Source organism: Fukomys damarensis, unplaced genomic scaffold, assembly GCF_012274545.1.
Source record: "Fukomys damarensis isolate Sample0158 unplaced genomic scaffold, DMR_v1.0_HiC HiC_scaffold_30, whole genome shotgun sequence".
In the NCBI taxonomy this organism is placed as follows: Eukaryota; Metazoa; Chordata; class Mammalia; order Rodentia; family Bathyergidae; genus Fukomys; species Fukomys damarensis.
This window is the reverse complement of record NW_022900942.1, coordinates 2,814,880-2,833,841: the sequence shown is the minus strand read 5'-3', so window position 1 is coordinate 2,833,841 and position 18,962 is coordinate 2,814,880. Positions and strand designations below refer to the sequence as shown.

General features: G+C 35.0%; 1 protein-coding gene across 1 annotated transcript; it reads left to right on the top strand.

Moving 5' to 3' along the window:
• The first annotated feature begins 13,633 nt into the window (after nucleotides 1-13,633).
• Nucleotides 13,634-14,164, top strand: LOC104859173 (olfactory receptor 7G2-like). Its single transcript, XM_033757308.1, has one exon. The coding sequence runs from the start codon at nucleotides 13,634-13,636 to the stop codon at nucleotides 14,162-14,164; it is 531 nt and encodes a 176-aa protein (XP_033613199.1).
• The last annotated feature ends 4,798 nt before the right edge of the window (nucleotides 14,165-18,962 follow it).

Genomic DNA, 18,962 nt, shown 5'->3' with positions numbered 1-18,962 from the left:
CAAGTGTTCCAAGGGTGGCCAGCTTCCTTCTTCCCACACTTGCAATGAATAAACAATTGATGTGCTGGGAGTGTTTTATCTTTGCTTCCAGGAGCAGCTTGGATCAACTCAAGTCTCAGTTTCTCTTTAGTCTCTGTTTCTGTGTCTTTACTCCCTCTTCCCTATCTCAAGGGTGTTGTCTTGGTTCATAGGAGGTCAATACACACTGCCTGCGTGTTTAATAATGTCTATTATATCTAGGGGATCAATATTGTTTCATAATATTGGGGCTTCTTCATTGCAGACCATTCACTTCTCATAAGAAAATGGAATTCAAATTCTAACATGATCAGACCATAGGAACATTATCATTTACTTCAAGATCTCAGAATTCAGGAATGCATAGTTTCTGAAATTATTCTTTCCTATTGAAGGGACCTTTTTCAGAATCTGTTCTCCTCCATTAACAGATGGTTGCAGCAGATGCACCTGTCATATCTGGACATGGTGCATCTCTAGAAGACCGCTCTTGGGGACTTCAAGAATATGACTATTTCAGCCAGACTTTGTGTTGCATACCTGTAATCTCAACACTTGCGATGTTGAGGAAGGAGGTTTGCGATGAGTTCAAGGCCAAACATGGCTACATAGTGAGTTCAAGGCCAGCCTGGACTACATGGTGAGACCCTGTGTCAAAAACAAACAAACAAGCAAACAAAACGTATATGTCAAAAGTAGAATAGTAGCTATCAAAATGACACTTCCATGTTCTTACACATTTCTCTTGGATTTTACTCATGTCAGAAAAGGATTTCTGCAGTGAATAATCTATTCTTCGTGATGTGGGCAGGTCTTATATGTAATTTTATGTAGTCTTATAAGAAGATGGATGTAGAAAAACTGAGGTTTTTGTATCCAGTATTTGATTGTCCATATTGTATATATTTGTCTCAAAACAGTTATTTTCTGGGACCTTAATCATTTTATGTATGCCTGTACACTTTATGACTCCAAATTGTTTCTTTTAAATATTTTGATTAGTACCTGTCTCTAATACACAATGTTTGCATGCCTGTTGCCGAGTTGGTGCATATACACAACAAATCTTAATTCATTTTTCATCCCCTTTCCGACCTCTACCTCCCCTGCCTCCATCGCTTGATCTCCTTTCACTTCAAGGAAGACCTATCTCCCTGCATCCTATTGTTTATTTTTGTTTTGCTCTTTATTCATACTACAGATATTTCATGTAAGAAAAACCGTGTGCTATTACAAACTGTGCTGCTATAAACATGGGCATGTACAAGATCCCAATAATTAATGTAACTGTACTGTATGCCCAAAATGTACAAAAGGAGAAATAATAAAAAAAAAGAAAAAACTATGTGCTATTTAAGCTTGTGTGTCCTATTTATTTAACTCAATATTATGGCCACAAGATATATCCATTTTCCTACAAATGACTCAAGCTTATCATCCCATATGCCAGAGTAGTGTTCCATTGTGTATAAATAGCACGTTTTCTTTGTCATGCCGTCTGTTGACATTTAGGCTGCTTTCACAATTGAGCTATTATGGATTGTGCTACTATAAACATGAGTGTGCATGCATTGACTCACATATTCCCCTGCTAGGTATCTTTCTAACAGAGTGAAAGACATTCAAATGTTTATTTTTGAGGCTGGTAAATTTCAATGTAATTGTTCATAGAACCCATTCTCCTTTGCTAGTGTAGGACAGGCCTCTACAAAATCACATTTCCTTTTTTCCGTTCGTTATATTGTCATTTCTCTTCTTGTATAACAAGCTCGCAAAAGCAATCTCAATTCTTCCCTTCCCACCACTTTCTAAGGCCACTCCAACAAGGCTTTGGTCTGATTTCTCATCTAGCATGCTCACAGTTGCACTCACCACTACCCCAGCCAAGTCTCAACTCATGCATTTAATTTGGCATCTTTTGCTGATTATGGCTAAGGAGAACATTAGAAATTCACTCCCCAAGGTAAAATTTAGTTCTTACTTCTTCTATGGAGCTTTTTTGAAACTTTCAGGTATTTCATTTCCAAAATCTTTAGTCTTGGGAAATGGTAGTAAACCTATGGAATGCATGCTATCTGCTTTTATCTTTTTTAAGACAAAAGATATTAATGTATGAGTTTTTATTTTTTCTAGAGTAAAACATTAGTATTCAGTTCAATTGCACTGTTGTCACTTTGTAAAAAAAAACAGGACGGTTTTGATATTTAGTTTAGGCACTCACCTGTAAGAGGTTCTCCATCTCTGTTCTAGGCAGTGCTCAGCTCTTCAAATCACCAATATATCTCTTTGCACTCTGAGCCCTAATTGCTCTGAAAGAGAAAGTACTCATAGGCTTACAGAAATGAACTCATGGGGCATTTTGTCTCCTGCCCATTCACCATGAAATGTTTTGTCATTCCTGGAAAACTATCTGTATTTTCATATTTATGCTTCTCTTTTGTAGTACATTGAGAAAGTGATTTTATTTCTCTTTTCATCAATTTCTTTCTTTGCTTAATTTAAATTTCTGCACTTAAAAATTTAATGGATCTGGGCATAGTTGTGTAATTCCAGGTACTAAGAAGGCTGAGTCAGGAAGATTTTAATTACAAGGCCAGCCTGTGAAATTTAGGAATACTCTGACTCAAAGAGAGCTGGGGGATGTGGCTTAGTGCTAAAGAAACCCAGGTTCTCATCACAGTACTAAAAAATAAAAGCCCAAGACAGTTAACGGATTGATGATGATGAAGAAAGAGATTACAAGATCATCTTATTATAAGTTGAATGAATATTTACATTAAATGAGGTATTGTAGTACAAAATGACAAGACATGAAATCTATAATTCCTGAATTCTAAAATTTTAAAATAAATGTTAATATGAAACTCCAATACAGTGATGGTTGAAATCTAATAAAAAGTTGTAAATGTTGCCACATCCAAGATTGAGATGCCACAGATTGAAATCCTGCATATATTCCTGTTTTCAGTTTGTACATTGCCCCCTGTTTGATCTAATTCGCCTTGGCAGAGAGGGGAGACTTTTGTGTCTCTTGTTTGTCCTTACAAGGCCACTACTTCCATTATGGGATCAACATATATGACTTCATATAAGCATTATTTCCTGTACGAGTTTTACCTACAAAAACCATTATGTTTTGAAAAAAAAAAACTATGATGAAAAAAGTTAACCTGCTGTAAAAGACACTTTTGCAACTGCAAATTAAAAAAAATCAATTATTATGCTTTAGTGATTAAGACTTGTGACATAAGGGCAAGAATAGACACAACGATCCTAATGTTTAGAAGAGAAGTGTGGAAATGACATCATTTGCATAAGTGAATGTTTATTTTAACTCTTGTGTTGGCTTTACATTGAATTAATGAGCAGTTTAATACACAATGCAAAGAAATAAAAATGACTTTATATTTTCATATCAAAGGCAAATATAAATTTCAGGTGGTTTCAGCATCAAACACAAATGTCAAGACTAAAGCTCTTTTACTAAGGGAAGTATCTCTTTCAATATCAAGACTTATTGACTACAGACTAATGGAGGAAATACTGAAAAATCAAACCATGTTAAAGCTAACCACTTAGGGGCATCTATTATTATAAAGCAAATTAAAATAAGACATGATCCCAAGAAATGTTAGCAATATGTAAAATACAAAGAATTTTATTACAATTACATAAAGAAGTAATATGAACTAATTTTTTGCAATAGTGGACATTGAACCCAGAAATTCCGTACTGAGTTACATTACCATCTCTTTTCAATTTTTTAAAAATTTTACACAGAGTATCACTAAGTTGCTATACTGCTCAGGTTAAGTTAGGATTTGTAAGCCTCCTTCCTGAGCCTCCCAAAGTTCTGGAATTGCAGGCGTGCACCAGGACACTGACTTCAAATAATTTTTGAAACAGACAAGCATTTTAATTGAAGTACTACATTTTGGTATATTTATTTTCTTATTGACAAAAGAGGAAAATAATTGGCCCACAATATGTAAAAAAGATTCAGCTATTTTATAGTAACATAAACTTTTATTAATTAAATGTTATCTTACCCTCATTATTAGAGAAAAAGCAAATGTTTCTGGATGGTATGGAAAATTAGGAATATCTAACAGAAGGGTAAACTGTTTTACCCACTTAGGAAATGTTTTTGGAACAGTCCCAAAATTAAAAGTTACACTATTATAGCCAACAGTTCATCCCAATTATGAAACTACATTTTGTTTACTTCGGAAAATATGGAGGTCGTTCAAACAATATTTATTTATTTTGAATAACAGAAAAATACCTAACACAATTTCAACAATATCAGAAATGCTCTTTAGTTTTAATGTCATACATACCAAACATATAGCCCTTTGGAAATAAATGAATAACTTTTATATGCCATCACTGCATTGATTCTGAACACAATGTTACAAGTAACAAAAAGATATGGAATTCCTTCATTTAGTTTGAATTTAACAAAGTCAAGTAGGAGAAATTTTACTTAATAAATTGCAGAAGGACATATAGAATCTTCATAAAATGCATTATTGTTCTCTGAAAATAATGATTTTACATGGAGTAAAAACCCAAATACTGATGATCCAATACCAGAAGCATCAGTCCAATTCTTATGTGCATGTTTATAACACTTCCTTCGTTATGATATTTTCTCTGATTTTGTTTGTCTGATAAGAATTAACTAGGGCCCACCCAGGTAATGGAAGAAAAGTCTTTCTTCTGAAATCTCCCCTTTTGAAATGCTTACCATCCTCAAGTTTATTAAATATGACAATCATAACTCTGTAGGATAGGATCAGGACATACATTGAGGACCAACATCTAAGGTAGTATAGAGATGTATTCTAGTTGACCTATGGAAAGTCTGCTCATCAATACACCTATGGTTAGTACACATGACTTCCTTTCTCTGGCGTCATATCAGAGTGTAATATGTGATATGCACACTTGCTGCAATTTTTGGTGACATGGACAAAAGCAATCTCCAGATGAGGTCAGAACTGAGTAAGCCCTACTCTATTCCAGTATGATAAATTATAAAAATAGTAAAAGCTGTATAACATAGGACTATGGTAGGAAAAACCATCCCATGGACACCCAGCCCTTTGGAGTTTTGCCTCAGCAACAGTGACAGTTTAATTTTCTGTTCAAACTCCAGTATTACTATACAATCTATTTATGGAATCCCTAACAAGTTTTCCACTCTTAAAATCTTCTACAAGGGGGCCTCTAAACTACTAAAAACCAAGATTAAACAGATGTGAGCAAGGCAGCCTGAATAGTTGATGCTGCAATTCTCTGTTTGGATGCTCACCAGCATGTTTGGAACCAGTGGTGTTCATACCAATGTCATTAAGGGACAGGCTGTGGAGTAAGAAGTACATCGTGGTGTGGAGATGGTAGTTGGAGACAACAGCCAGGATGATGTGAAAATTTCCCAGAAAAGTGACCAGGTACACGGCCAGGAACTGGCTGAAGAGGAGGCTGCAGCTCTGTGTCATCTGTCAGGATGACAGGAGAGAAAATTCTGAAAAAGCTGTTTGGATTTTATCTTCCAATAATTGATGATCTAATTTATTTTTTTTCTCATTCAGTTTATTGGTACATTTTAGGTATACAGTGCAGTTACATTCATTACTGGGATCTTGTACTTTAACAAGACAGGTCTTGGTTCTCATGGGATATTTTAGAAGTGTTGAAAAAACAATAAATTATAAAAATAGTAAAATATTTATAATGTAGGTCTATGTTAGGAAAAAACATTCTATGAACACCCAACACTTTGGAGTTGTGCCTCCAGAACAGTTATAATTTAAATTTTGGTTGTTAAGTTAGTCTTAGTGTGGCATCTACTTATGGCATCCCTAACAACTAATCCACTCACAAAATCCCCTAAGTGGCACCACCAAAAAAGCACATTAGTAAATAAATAAATGAATAATAAATTTAAGAAATGGCAAATTATTTTCAAAGTCAGTTTTAGAGGAGGCCGCTTTCTACTCTGCATAAATGGGATTTGGTTTTGAGCAGAGAATGATACCACTGGAATGACAGATGGGTGAATATCAATGAAGAGAGAAAATGGGTGAAAAAAGAACAGTGAATGTTTAAATTTATTCTTTTTATTGAATTTATTGGTACATTCTAGGTATACAGTATAGTTACATTGATTACTGGGATCTTGTACCTTTACATGACAGGTTTTGGTTCTCATTGTTTACCTTGTCCCTGCCCTCCCTGCACTCCCTCCTCCCCTCGCCATTTGCAAACAATTTATTTTCAATTTTGCATTTTCTCATATTTTTTTCTTTTCCCTTATTCACTTTCCCCTACCCTTCCCACTTTCCCTACACCCTTAGCCCTTTTATTCCTATTTCACATTGTTAATTATCTCATTATGATCTTATGTACTATTATAGTTTTAAAGAGCAGAGAAACTATTCATTATTTACATATGTGTGACTTATTTATTTCACTTAGGAGGATATCCTCAAAATGTATCAATTTTCCTAAGAATGACTCTATTTTCTCATTCTTTATGGCTGAGTAGTATTCCATTTTATAGAAAAACCTCATCTTCTTTATCCATTTTTCAACTGATGGGCAAATGGGCTGTTTCCATGTTTTAGCTATTACAAACTGTGCTGCTATAAACATAGGTGCATATATGTCACTGTGATATGATTCTTTTAATTCTTTTGGAAAGATACACAGCAGAGCTATGGCTGGGTTAAATGGAACCTCTAGTCCCAGCTCTTTGAGGTGTCGCCATATTGATTTCCATAGTAGTTGCACCAGTATGCACTCCCACCAACAATGGAGAAGGTCCCTTTCTCCCCATAGTGCCACCAACATTTGTTATTGGTTGATTTCTTGATAGCAGCCATTCTTTGTGAGGTGAGGTGGAATCTCAGTGTTGTTTTCATCTGCATCTTTCGAATGATCATTTGTGTGGAACATTTTTTCATATATTTACTTGTTGCTTTTATTTCTTTGTCTGAGAAATGCCTGTTCATTTCAGATGCCCATTTTTTAGTTGGGTCTTTATATTGGGAGGGCTGATTGTTTTGAGTTCTTTATATATTCTAGATAACAGTCCTTTGCCTGAGGAGCAGCTGGTAAAATTTTTTCCCACATTATAGGTTGTCTCTTAGTTCTGTAGATGGTTTCTTTTGCAGTGCAGAAGCTTTGTAATAGGATGACATCCCAGTTGTTGATTCTTTCTGCTAGTTCCCGTGCTACTGAGGATCTGTTCATAAAGTCATTTCCTATGCCAATGTCTTCCAGAGATCTGCCTAATTTATCTTGCAGCAAGTTTAGTGTTTCGTTTTTAGTATTTAGATCTTTACTCCAGTTGTATTTTAATTTAGTGCATGGTGAGAGATAAGAGTCTAGGTCTAATCTTTGGCTGGTTGAGATCCAGTTTTTTCAAAACCATTTATTAAAGTGGTATCTTTCTTCCAGTGAGGATGGTCGGCTCCTTTGTCAAAGATGAGGTAGCTGAGTACATCTGGAGTTGTTTTTGTGTCTTCCAGTCTCTTCCACTCATCCTCAGGTCTGTTTCTTTGCCAGTACCATGCTATTTTTATCACAGTGGCTTTGTAGTATAGTTTCAAATTGGGAACTGTTATACCCACTGCCATGTGTCTGTTCCTAGGATGGCTTTTGCTATTCTAGGTCTCATATGGTTCCAAATGCATTTTTGAATTCTTTTTTCTAGTTCTGTGAAATATGATACATAGCCATTAATTGACCTCAATATATCCTTGCATTTATAAATACTCTTACTGTTCCTGCCATTTTTCTGAAGAAGTTTGTATAGTGCACATGTATGTCTTTATTTATGCTGTCATGGCTGCATGGATGTTCTGAGATGATCTCACATTCGCAGTCACTTTGACTTTGAGGAAAATCCAAATGTATCTCAGTGTCAGGTCTGGTGAATAAAGTAGATGAAGAATAAGAAAATGTTTTTATTAGACTGACTTTCTTTTGAACAGCACTGATATAAATATTATTTGTATTATTTTACTACAATTCATAAAGACATTCATGAAAAAGGAACCTCAGAAAGTGCCTCACAAAGTCAGGAATGATGGGATAAGTAGATTTGAAGAGAGGGGAAATTCTAAGTGGGGAATGATAGCAATGAGACTTTTAGTAGAATTATTTTAATGTAATGGAAACTAAGAAAACAATACAAAAAATAAATGAATCAAGGAGGTTTTTTTGTTGTTTGTTTGTTTTTTTGAGACAGGATCTCACTATGTAGTTGAGACTGACCTGGAACTCACTATGTAGCCCAGGCTGTTCTCGAACTCACAGTGATCCTTCTGCCTCAGCCTCCCGAATGCTGGGATTACACACATGTGCCACGATGCCTGGCCCAAAGAGTTGGTTTTTGTAAAGAATACATAAAATTGATAAACCCTTAGCTAACCTTATAAAAAAAATCAAGGAAAAGGCTCAGATCAATGCAATTAGGGATGAAAAGATGAAGGCACAACAGATCCAACAGAAATCCAGAGGATCATCAATACCTACTTTGAGAACCTTTACTCTAACAAAATGGTAAACATAGAAGAAATGGACATATTTCTAGATACTTCTGAATTACCAATGTTGAACAAAGAAGATAAAAACATTTTAAATACCCCAATTACAGTCAGTGAAATTGAAAATGTAATTAAAAGTTTACCAATAAAATTTAAAATTTACACCATCTTTTGTCACATCTTGTTCATGAAATTTTTTCAAGGTAGAGAAAACTGATAGCAAAGGCATGAAACACTACCTTCTCATTAACTTATGTATGACTTTGCCTCCTATTTCTCCAGATTACATACAGCAACTAAATTCATTTCCAAAGCATTGAAAAGGGATTTCATATTTCATGTTTTGCTTCAAGATGAATGACATTGAACAACTTACCTGAATACTGAAGGTTGAATATCAGCAGAAGCAGACAGACTTGTTAGTCATTGGAGCACTGGGAAAGCAAGATCTTCCCAGGAAGAAGGTGATGAGTGGTTGCAGACTGGAGCAGGGAAGATCTGTGATATTTTAGCTGGCCAACTTCCTCTATCACTATCCTTTCATATTCAATATCAAAAGGGCCTCATTAGGTCAGATATTTCATTCTACTTCTGATGCTGGGAGCACATATCCTTAAAGACCAAGATTCTAAGAGGTGAGGAGGTCAGAATGGTTGATTTTCTGACCCTAGAGACTGGGTGTGTCCAGTAACTTCTCCCTGTTATTTCTGCTCATCTCTATTTCAGGGACTTTACAGGCAAAATACACATCACTTCTCTAAGAAATTTTAGTGTTGCTTTTTAGTTATAAATTAACAGTTCCTTATTTATTTCATGATATTTGAAAGCCAGATTCCTATTTTGGATGTGAAAATGTGTGGGTATAATGCAATTATAATGAAAGCAAAATATTAGAAAAATACAACACACTGTGGTCTCTGCTAATGCATCATGGATGTTTTGCCTTGATATTTGTTCTTTAAAATTGGCAGAACAGATTTTAATATTCTTTTTGTGATTACTGCAGGTGATAAAATATATAAAGAAGACCCTCTTACATCTTGGTAATAACCTATTTTACTTTTCTCAATATACTTTTTTCCACATGAGGAGAGTGGGAGTTGAATGTGTTTCTCAGCATACGTGGTCAGATTTAAATCATTATTTCTTCAGTTGGAATCCTACTCTGGCTTACTGCTTCTTCTGATATCCTTTCTATTTAAGGTCTTCAACATTTGTGTATGCTTATCAAATTATTTTAGGATATGTTTACTATCTGCCTGAATTTCAGTTAATCAAGGAATATTATCTCAAGTTTCCCCTCCACTAGACCTCCACTCTAGATATAAAAATATCTACAAAGTTGGACCTTTTTTTACATCACTTTTTAAATCTATGTTTATCATTTTCCTCTAATCAAGTCCCTCTTTGTTCTTCCCTAATCATTTACCTTCTAGCCTACCAAATGTGATATAGCATAATTTTTCTGGGTTATTTAAGAAAGGATGAAATAATTAAAACAAGCCAAAATTACATGATCGATATATAGATGGCTCTGTAGATGCTGGTGTGATAAGTAGTGATTCTCTCCTCACAATTAAGGAGGTGAGTGATTCTATTATACTGTGTATGTTGAAGATGTGTATAAATACAAATAATGTAACAGAAAAATATGTGCTAACTAATGAAATATTTATATTAGCAACAGAGCTTTTCTATTCTAATTGATCCACAACCATTAATACAGTAAAAAATAAATGAGAATACAAGGAAACAACATCCTCCAAAGTTCTTAGCTTCCCAAAAGCTGATCTCATGAGCACTGACGTGGATGGAATATAAAACAAACTGCTTAAAATATTTGACAAGATATAAGAATAATCAAATGAAATGACCCATAAGATATTCAAAGCTCAAAGATGATTTCACCAAACAGATGAAGAATTTTACTTATAAAATGATCGCTGAGATTGAGTTAGACACAAAAGTTTGGGTGAAGGAAATAAGATGATAAACATATGTATGATAATTTTGTTAAATAGTTAGAGAACATGGAAGATATCAAACAAAATCCCAACATACAATGAGGTCCTGAAATTCTGGACAGCAAAAATGATCAGCTTCAGGACAGAGTGTCAGAACTAGAGGATAAGTTAATAGAGTAGATAAAAAAGAAAAATGAGTTTTTTTAAAGCTAACCATAAAAACTCTCTAAGACCTCTCTGTGACTTCAAGGGCTTTTAAAGGCACATCTAAATATAAACAATGACAGTCATCCTGAATAACTCTTCTTTAAAACTACACAAATGAAACAAATAAGCAATTCTCAGAATAAGAAGTATAAATGCTTGATACATGACCAGATGTTTAATATCTTCAGTCATAAAAATGAGTTGACACATATCTTCAGTAAGAATGACTATCATTAAATAATAAAAAACAAATAAATATTAAGGAAATTATGGGTAGAAAAATTTATCCTTATACATTACTCAGGGAGATTTAATGTTGTACAACCACTATGGAAATCAGTTTCAGGATTCATTAGAAAACTAACAATAGAAATTTTGTTAGACGCACCTTTATTTCTTCTGGATATCTTTCAGAAAGAGTTAAAGTAATTATATTTAGGCAATGATAGCTTTTTTAAAAATGTAGTTACTATGTCAATGAAAATAGAATATTCTGTACAAAATATAGAAAAAATATGAAAGTTCAAGAAATAGTAATACACTTATGAGTGAAGTTTACTGAGTGTCTACTAAAACATCCTAAATATATTTATAATAATATTTATCGTTCTATCTATCTCTCTCTCTATATATATATATAAGCTACATTTTTCATATGTAAAATTCAAGTAGACTTCTTGATATGATGTAATAGATATAGCCAAAATGGAAGACATGAATGTATTTGAGAAGTTCAATCTCTTATGTGTTCGTGATATGTGTAGTGAAAGTGAGAAGAAGCAATCAAGAGAAATAAATGGTTTACAACTGTCTCAGAGGTCAGGAAAGCATGCACCCTGATTTCCTCCCTCTGTAGAGTTGGTATTTAAGGACATGCACTCCTGGGTCAGAATGGTAATAACACTTCCTGTGTAATGAGCTACCTGGTGTACAGAGACTGTAGGAGTCAGCCAGTGAAAACCTCACTCAAAAGCTCTGCCAAGTCAGGAAGCAACAGCTGCTAGTCCTCGCAGAGATGATCCTTCTTGATAAAAAACCCACTGGCTCTGGAGATGCCTCTACCCTTTCTGAGAACAGATTATCTGTCTTCCACATCCAGGTGAGTTTCTGAACATCATTCTCAGTGGAGCATCCATGCAACCCAAAGTTCCTTAGTTAATCATGTGACCAGGAAAATAGACACTTTGCTACAATTTCACCCAGCAGGACCTATGGGAACTATACATGTATAAGATGAAGAGAAAAGGTCCCTGTAAGCCTGACTTCATTTATATTTTCACCAATATTCATCCAGCTCTTTCTAGACACCTGCTGTTTCTTCAAAGCAGGAAAGACAGTTTTATTTGGGAACATAAATATAAATCTGTGGCTACTCAGAAAATATGACTCATAAAATATTCTGTCATTTACTTAATTGTTTTGGTGGTCATGGGGAGAATTTGCCTCAGTGTCTAGGTTTTCTACAGGTGTTATAACAATGCACACATAATGGGTTAAATAATAAATGAAGTTCACTTTTTCACAGTTTTGGAGGCTAGAAAAAGAAAGATCAGGATATGGGGTCCTCCTGAGTTTTCTCTCCTCAGTTCGTCTCATGTCAGTATCTTCCCATGGTCTTACTCTTTGTGTCTAATTTCCTTGTAAGGATCCCTGTCATACTAGATTAAGGTTCAACCTAAAGACTTCTTTATAAGTGAGTTACGTTGTCAGATGATCTTTTCAAAATGCAGTCACAGTCTGAAAATTTGGGAGCCTACATTTCACACCATAAATTTTGAAATGGTTGAATATAACCTATAAAATCAGTTTTTTATATCCTCTTCAATTTATTCAGTGAGGACTATTTAGAAAGATTTTCCTAGCCTCTGGGATAAAGGGGCTGTGAAAATTCTGAGGAAGTCTCACCCTGCAGCTCCTCAATCCTTATGTCCCATCCTGATATATGCCCATACCTAAAAATCAAGGAGGAAACTGTGCCTATACTCAGGATGAAACCTTTATAATTGTATATGGAAGCAATGAAACCCTCTGGATCATTTACAAATGTTAATTCTACCCTATTCAGAAGAAAGAGCAGAGCATTTTCAAGGTACTAAAATCAGTGGTCATACCATCAGATCTTTCAGTCTTTTCCAAACATGGACAGTGTGGTTTGTGTCCATGATGTTTCCCTGTAATAACATGGGGCCAATAGCTGACTTGTCACACTCATAGCTTGATAAGGCTTAAATGTGACTGGAAATATACAAGCACTGGAGACCATTGCTCTAGAAATAAATTAGATGAGTTCATGTTTACTTTGCTTTTTGTACTGTGGCATGGAATATGTCTGAAGGAATACTTGTGTCTTATTTTCTGTTACAGTGTCAATTTTTGTTACTGAAGTGCAAAACAGAGTTGTTGTTAAATAAAGACAATAGAAATTAGAGTTGATTTGAGACAAGACATGAGCAGGGAGAATGTCAATGAAGATTTGAGTATCTATGTGTCTAATATAAATGAAAAATATTTCCTAAAGCAATGATTTTCAAGATTTAGAGATATTCAATTCTTTGCGAATTATAACACATGGCTTCCTGGTTCTCGTCATCAGGGAATTAAAATGTAATTAGTATAAAAAAATTTTATGACTACTATACTTCCAGAAGACCTATCTGTTCCTTGTATATAAACTATTTTCACTGTATTATTTCCAATAGATCCATGGAGAACACGGAACCCATAAGCCAAACAGCTATCTCAGAATTCCTTCTGCTGGGATTGACAGATGATCCAGAGGTGCAGTCCTTCATTTTCCACCTGTTCCTGTTGATGTACCTGACCAACATCCTGGAAAACCTGCTCATCATCCTCACTGTCACCTCTGACTCCCACCTCCACACTCCCATGTACTTCTTCCTCTCCAACTTGTCCTTCACTGACATCTGTATAAGTTCCACCACAATCCCTAAGATGCTGGTGAACATCCAAACAAAAAGTCAGAGTATCTCTTACACAAGCTGCTTCACTCATATTACTCTTGTTGTAATTTTTGTAAACCTGGAAAATTTCCTCCTTGCAGTGATGGCCTATGACCGCTATGTGGCCATTTGTCATCCACTGAGGTACATGGACATCATGAGTCCCCGCCTCTTTGCCCTGCTTGTTCTGCTTTCCTTGTTGGTTAGCATTGGGGATGGCCAGATCCATACTCTGAGGGCACTGCAGCTGTCCTTCTGCACAGACCTGGAAATCCCGCACTTTTTCTGTGAACTTGCTCAGGTCATCAAGATCGCCTGTTCTGATACTGTCATTGATAACATCCTGATCTATGTTTCAATTTGCATAGTTGGTGGTATTACTCTTGGTGGAATCATTTTCTCTTATATCCGCATTGTGTCCTCTGTTTCAGGAATGCCATCAAGGGGCAAAGTATAAAGCCTTTTCCACATGTGGGTCTCACCTGTCTGTTGTGTCCTGTTCTATGGGACAGGATGTTGGGTGTACATCAATGCTGCAGTTAATGATTCAAGCAGGAAGAATGCAGTGGCTACAGTGATGTATTCTGTAGTTCCTAAAATGCTGAACCCCTTTATCTACAGCCTGAGGAACAGAGAAATAAAGGTATCCCTGTGAAAACTCATTGGTAGAATGCTTTCTTTTCTGTGTTGTTTCATAGGCTTTAGACCTACAGGGGTAAAGTGTTTCTCAATGACGGAATTCTTCATGAAATAGAAGGCATAACTCTCTCACTGTCACATTCCAAAATGACCAGATTACATAAAAAATAAGTTTATTTTATTTTCGGTTTGTTGCCTGACTGCTTTTGTCTCTAGATCTGTGATGAAGAAAAATAGTTTTAAGGAAAAAAATCATTTTATGCAATCATGTGTTATTTCATAACTTCTGTATTATGGCATGTGGTTGAAATAAATGGGAGTGAGTTTCGATGGGGGTGAGGTTAGAATGGGTGTGAAATAACAATGTCATCTTGTCTTACATGGATATCAAATAATATACTAAAGGTTCAATAAATGTAAAAATAAATTTATGCTGAAGAGTTAATAAGAAGTTTAAATATCTTGATATTTCATTAAAAGATTGTAAAGATACAAGATCCCAATGATGAATGCAACTGTACTCTATACCTAAAATGTACCAATAAACTCAATAATACAAATATTATATTAATTGAAGATAAAGATTCAATTTAAATACTAAGGTATATTGCAGTCCTCACATTTTAAATGTAGCTGATGTTTAATTACATCAAGTGAAGTCATGGTAAGCCAGAATGCCACTATTCGTAAAGGCCTTTTAGTTTATCATTATTCTATAAGAAAATCAGGAGTCAAAATTCATCCCATTATTCCCTCATGTACATTAACATATAATCAGTACTATTTAAGTGAATTTGAAGAAAATGGTTGTAAAACTAGAAAACATTAACCTGTATATCTTTCTGTATTACAGCATTGAGTAAAGATCTTAAATGCAATCTGTTGAACTAAATATACAGAATGAATAGTAAGGCTCAGGAAACACTAGATGACTTTACAAAATTCATATGAGTGTTTGTGTTTTACATGATTTGTACAAGTATATTTTGTATACCTGTATATTAAAACTAATCTGAGTCAGGTTTTGGAAATATCATTAATTGTATCTGTATAATAAATTTGGAATTGAGATACAGAAGAGTAGCACCCTCACATGTGTATGGTGTATGAACGGTATATAAAAATAAACTATTGACAAGAATTGGGTGAGTAAATAGTTTTTGCTGTTACTGGATTTGATAATCCTGAATTTTATTTGTGTAGAGCCTTAGTCTTTAAACATTATAGTGCACAGGGTTCTTGATTAAAACATAGTGTTTTTTTTTAATGAGGAGCTTTGCATATTCAGTCTCCAGGGATATAGGAAGTGCTAAGATGCTGTATGTGACTGCCTCACTTTGCAGTCCTCCCCAGCTGTGAAGCCACACCTGAGGATCCTCTCAGAGTTTACCTCTTTGGACAAGGGAATGCTGTCTGTGTCTGCCAACAGGCCTTCCTGAGAATACATCCTCTGCATAACCAACATCTAGGGAAGATGACAAGCTACTTTCCACACTTGCACCAGTCAGGTAACCCAAATCCATTTGGATATATTTTAGAAATAAGGTAGAAATGTACTGCAGTTTTTTCCAAGTAAAGTCATGAGCAAAATACATGCAGATGACCATTATCAAGTTGCCTCCATGGTTCTTGTCTTTCCTCACTGCTAGATGTTATTTTGCATCTTTGTAAAATTACTCAATGCAGGTCTCATTCTGTCAGACTTCTCCTCTATTTATTTATTGGAAGCAACCTTCAGAATAAATTATCTTCACACAAGATGAATATAATTAAATTTTCAGTCATTTTCTTCCACCTTCATTGTGATCAAGAGGAGTCAAAAAGCTTGTTGGCCCCTTTTAACTTATCTGGCTGTGACCTGTCCACCCAGCAAGATTGGATGCCATCTATTTTTTTTTCTCATTGAGTTTATTGGTATTTTGTAAATATACAGTACAGTTACATTCATCATTGGGATCTTGTACCTTTACATGACAGTTCTTTGTTTGTATTTTTCCCCATACCCCTGCCTTCTCTTCACCCCCTCCTCCCTTCCCTATTTACAAAATCTTTGTTTCCATTTTTCTTGTTTTCTTATAGTTTTTATTTTCCCTTATTTCCTTTCACCTACAAATGCCATCTACTTTTAGTGGTAATGAGGCTCCAAGGAAAAGAAGTGTAGACCCAGGGCATACTCAGCAGGTACATGCTGCGCCAGCAATATTTCTGCTGTAAAATTGCAGAATATTTAAAATTGTAACATCAGAATAAATATTGTAATAATAATTTTAAAATGTCATTATTCAGGCTTTAAAAATTAACAAATATTGATGTTCTATATTATCATTTTTAATTTTTACCTATATTTAATGGACCTATTTATATTACTCTGCACTTCTTTTCTCAAAAGCAAGACCAGTGTCTTTTTACCATTCATCCCCATTTTCATACTTTATATTTACCAATCTGTATATAAGATGGATCCAAAATATAGGGAATGCTTTTAAAGTACAAAATATTAAGGGAAAAGGTGCATTTACATTAATCTCCATCAAAATGCTCACCTGCACTTTAAACATACTTATAACATCAATCATGCCACTTCTGAAGCCATTCTGAAGGTCTTTTTCAATGAATGCCTTTACATTCATTTACACTGTCAGGATGGCCTTAACATGCTGAATAATTTCAAAATGATTACCTTTCATAATAATTTTGACTTTGGGGAAGAGGCAGAATTTGCATGGTGTCATATCTAATGAATAATTGTTGAGGATACAGTGTCATGTTTTCACAGCCTGCGTTTTCATTGGATGGCATTCAGTAGCAGCATTGAACTTATTATTTTTCAGTAGCAAAAGCTTTAAAGCTACGCACAAAACAGGGCTTCCAGAAGCGCTTCAACAAGGGATAAAATGGTGACACAACTCTGTTAGAAGTTAGAGGTATCATTTTGAGGGAGGTTAATATAATAAGGTGAATTTTAATGTATTGTTTTACAAAATAGAACAATATATTTTCATTAAATTATTGTTACATTGTAAGAATGCAGTATGGACATTAAAGAAAGGAAAGGAATAAATATGATAAAATGAAAAATGGAAACAAAGTTTTTATAAAAAGAGTGGGGAGGAGGATTTGATGGGAGGGCAAGGGTATGGAGAATAAATAAGAACCAAGATATATTGTATAAAGGTAATCCTAAGGATGAGTGTCAGCATATTACAAACATTGTACATTTTAATCACATAACCTATGTCAGACAAATGGTAACAAAATCTCATTAGTCAGATAGGAAATAAAGACAGAAGTTGTGATGTAACAATATAATAAAAATCTCTGCCAGTTAAAATTGATACAGCTGAACTGAAATCATCAACAAAAATTAGAAATAGGAATATGATCAAGTAACCATGCTTGGGAAATGGGGAAAGAGATATGTGAGGTGACTTAAGATGTTTCATGTACGTGTAACAACTCTTCACAATAATTGTAATCATTGTAGATCACAAACATGAACTAACATAATAAATTGATTATAATATAATAATAATAATAATAATATGGGAAGAGGATCTAGAGATAGAGGGAAAAAGGGCAAGAGTAGTGGAGAAGCAGGGCTGGGGATTTAGCTCAGTGGTTCTGCCTCCTGCCTTGCAAGCACAAGGACCCGAGTTCAATCCCCAGTACCAAAAAAAAAAAAAAAAAAAAAGAGTAGTGGAGAAGCAAGAGGGAATAGAAACATTCAAGATATATTAAAATAGTTACTCATTAACATGAGTGTAGACATCATGTACAGCATGAAAATATTGATAACAAAAACTACAAAATATTAAAAATATATTATGTAAGAATGTAAATAGCAAAATTACAGTGAATTGTAATGTTCTCAATATAGAGATTTTAACATTATAAAGTGATAAAATTTCTGCTTAAAGAATAATAGGAAAAAAACAACAGTCAACATCATACTAAGTGGTTGAGAGCATTGATTCTTCATTGGAATTTGCATTTAATCTTGTCCTTTGTAGAAAGAAATATAAATAAAGATTCTTCAGCAGTCAGGGTCTAACCTGGTCCCTGCCCCATAGTTCAACAAATGGGTCTGCCTGCCTGAGCACCATCGGCGACGGTGGCTGAATACAAGAGCAATGGCCAGAACCACAGGCTGGCACAGAAAAGAAATACCAATGTTTTCAGTTCAGAAAGGTGGCAGAGTTCTGAGCAGCAGAGAAAAGGCCCCTCTGAGCCTTGTGGCTGAGAACTGAAGCCCACTGGAAGAGTGAAGACAGCCACTGTAATAAAGATGCAGCCAACTACAATGGCTGATGAGTGGTTGAGATCAACACCTGCTAATGGAACCCAGCCTTGCTCTGGGAGAGGGGCCAGCTCAAACTTGCAGCAGAACCCCACAGGGATCAAACCCACAGGAGTTCAGAGAGCTCAATTCTGGCCTCTCAAATAGAAACCAGCCTGAAACTCAGGGAACTACAGCTGGCTCACTGGGAATAACACTCAGACTAGAAGACAGTTGCCAAGAATATCAACTGAGGACAGCAGAGACACACCTTGGAGAAGACTATTTTTTCTTTTCTTTTTTCTTTCTTTGTCTTTTTTCTGTTTTCTTCCTCTTCTTT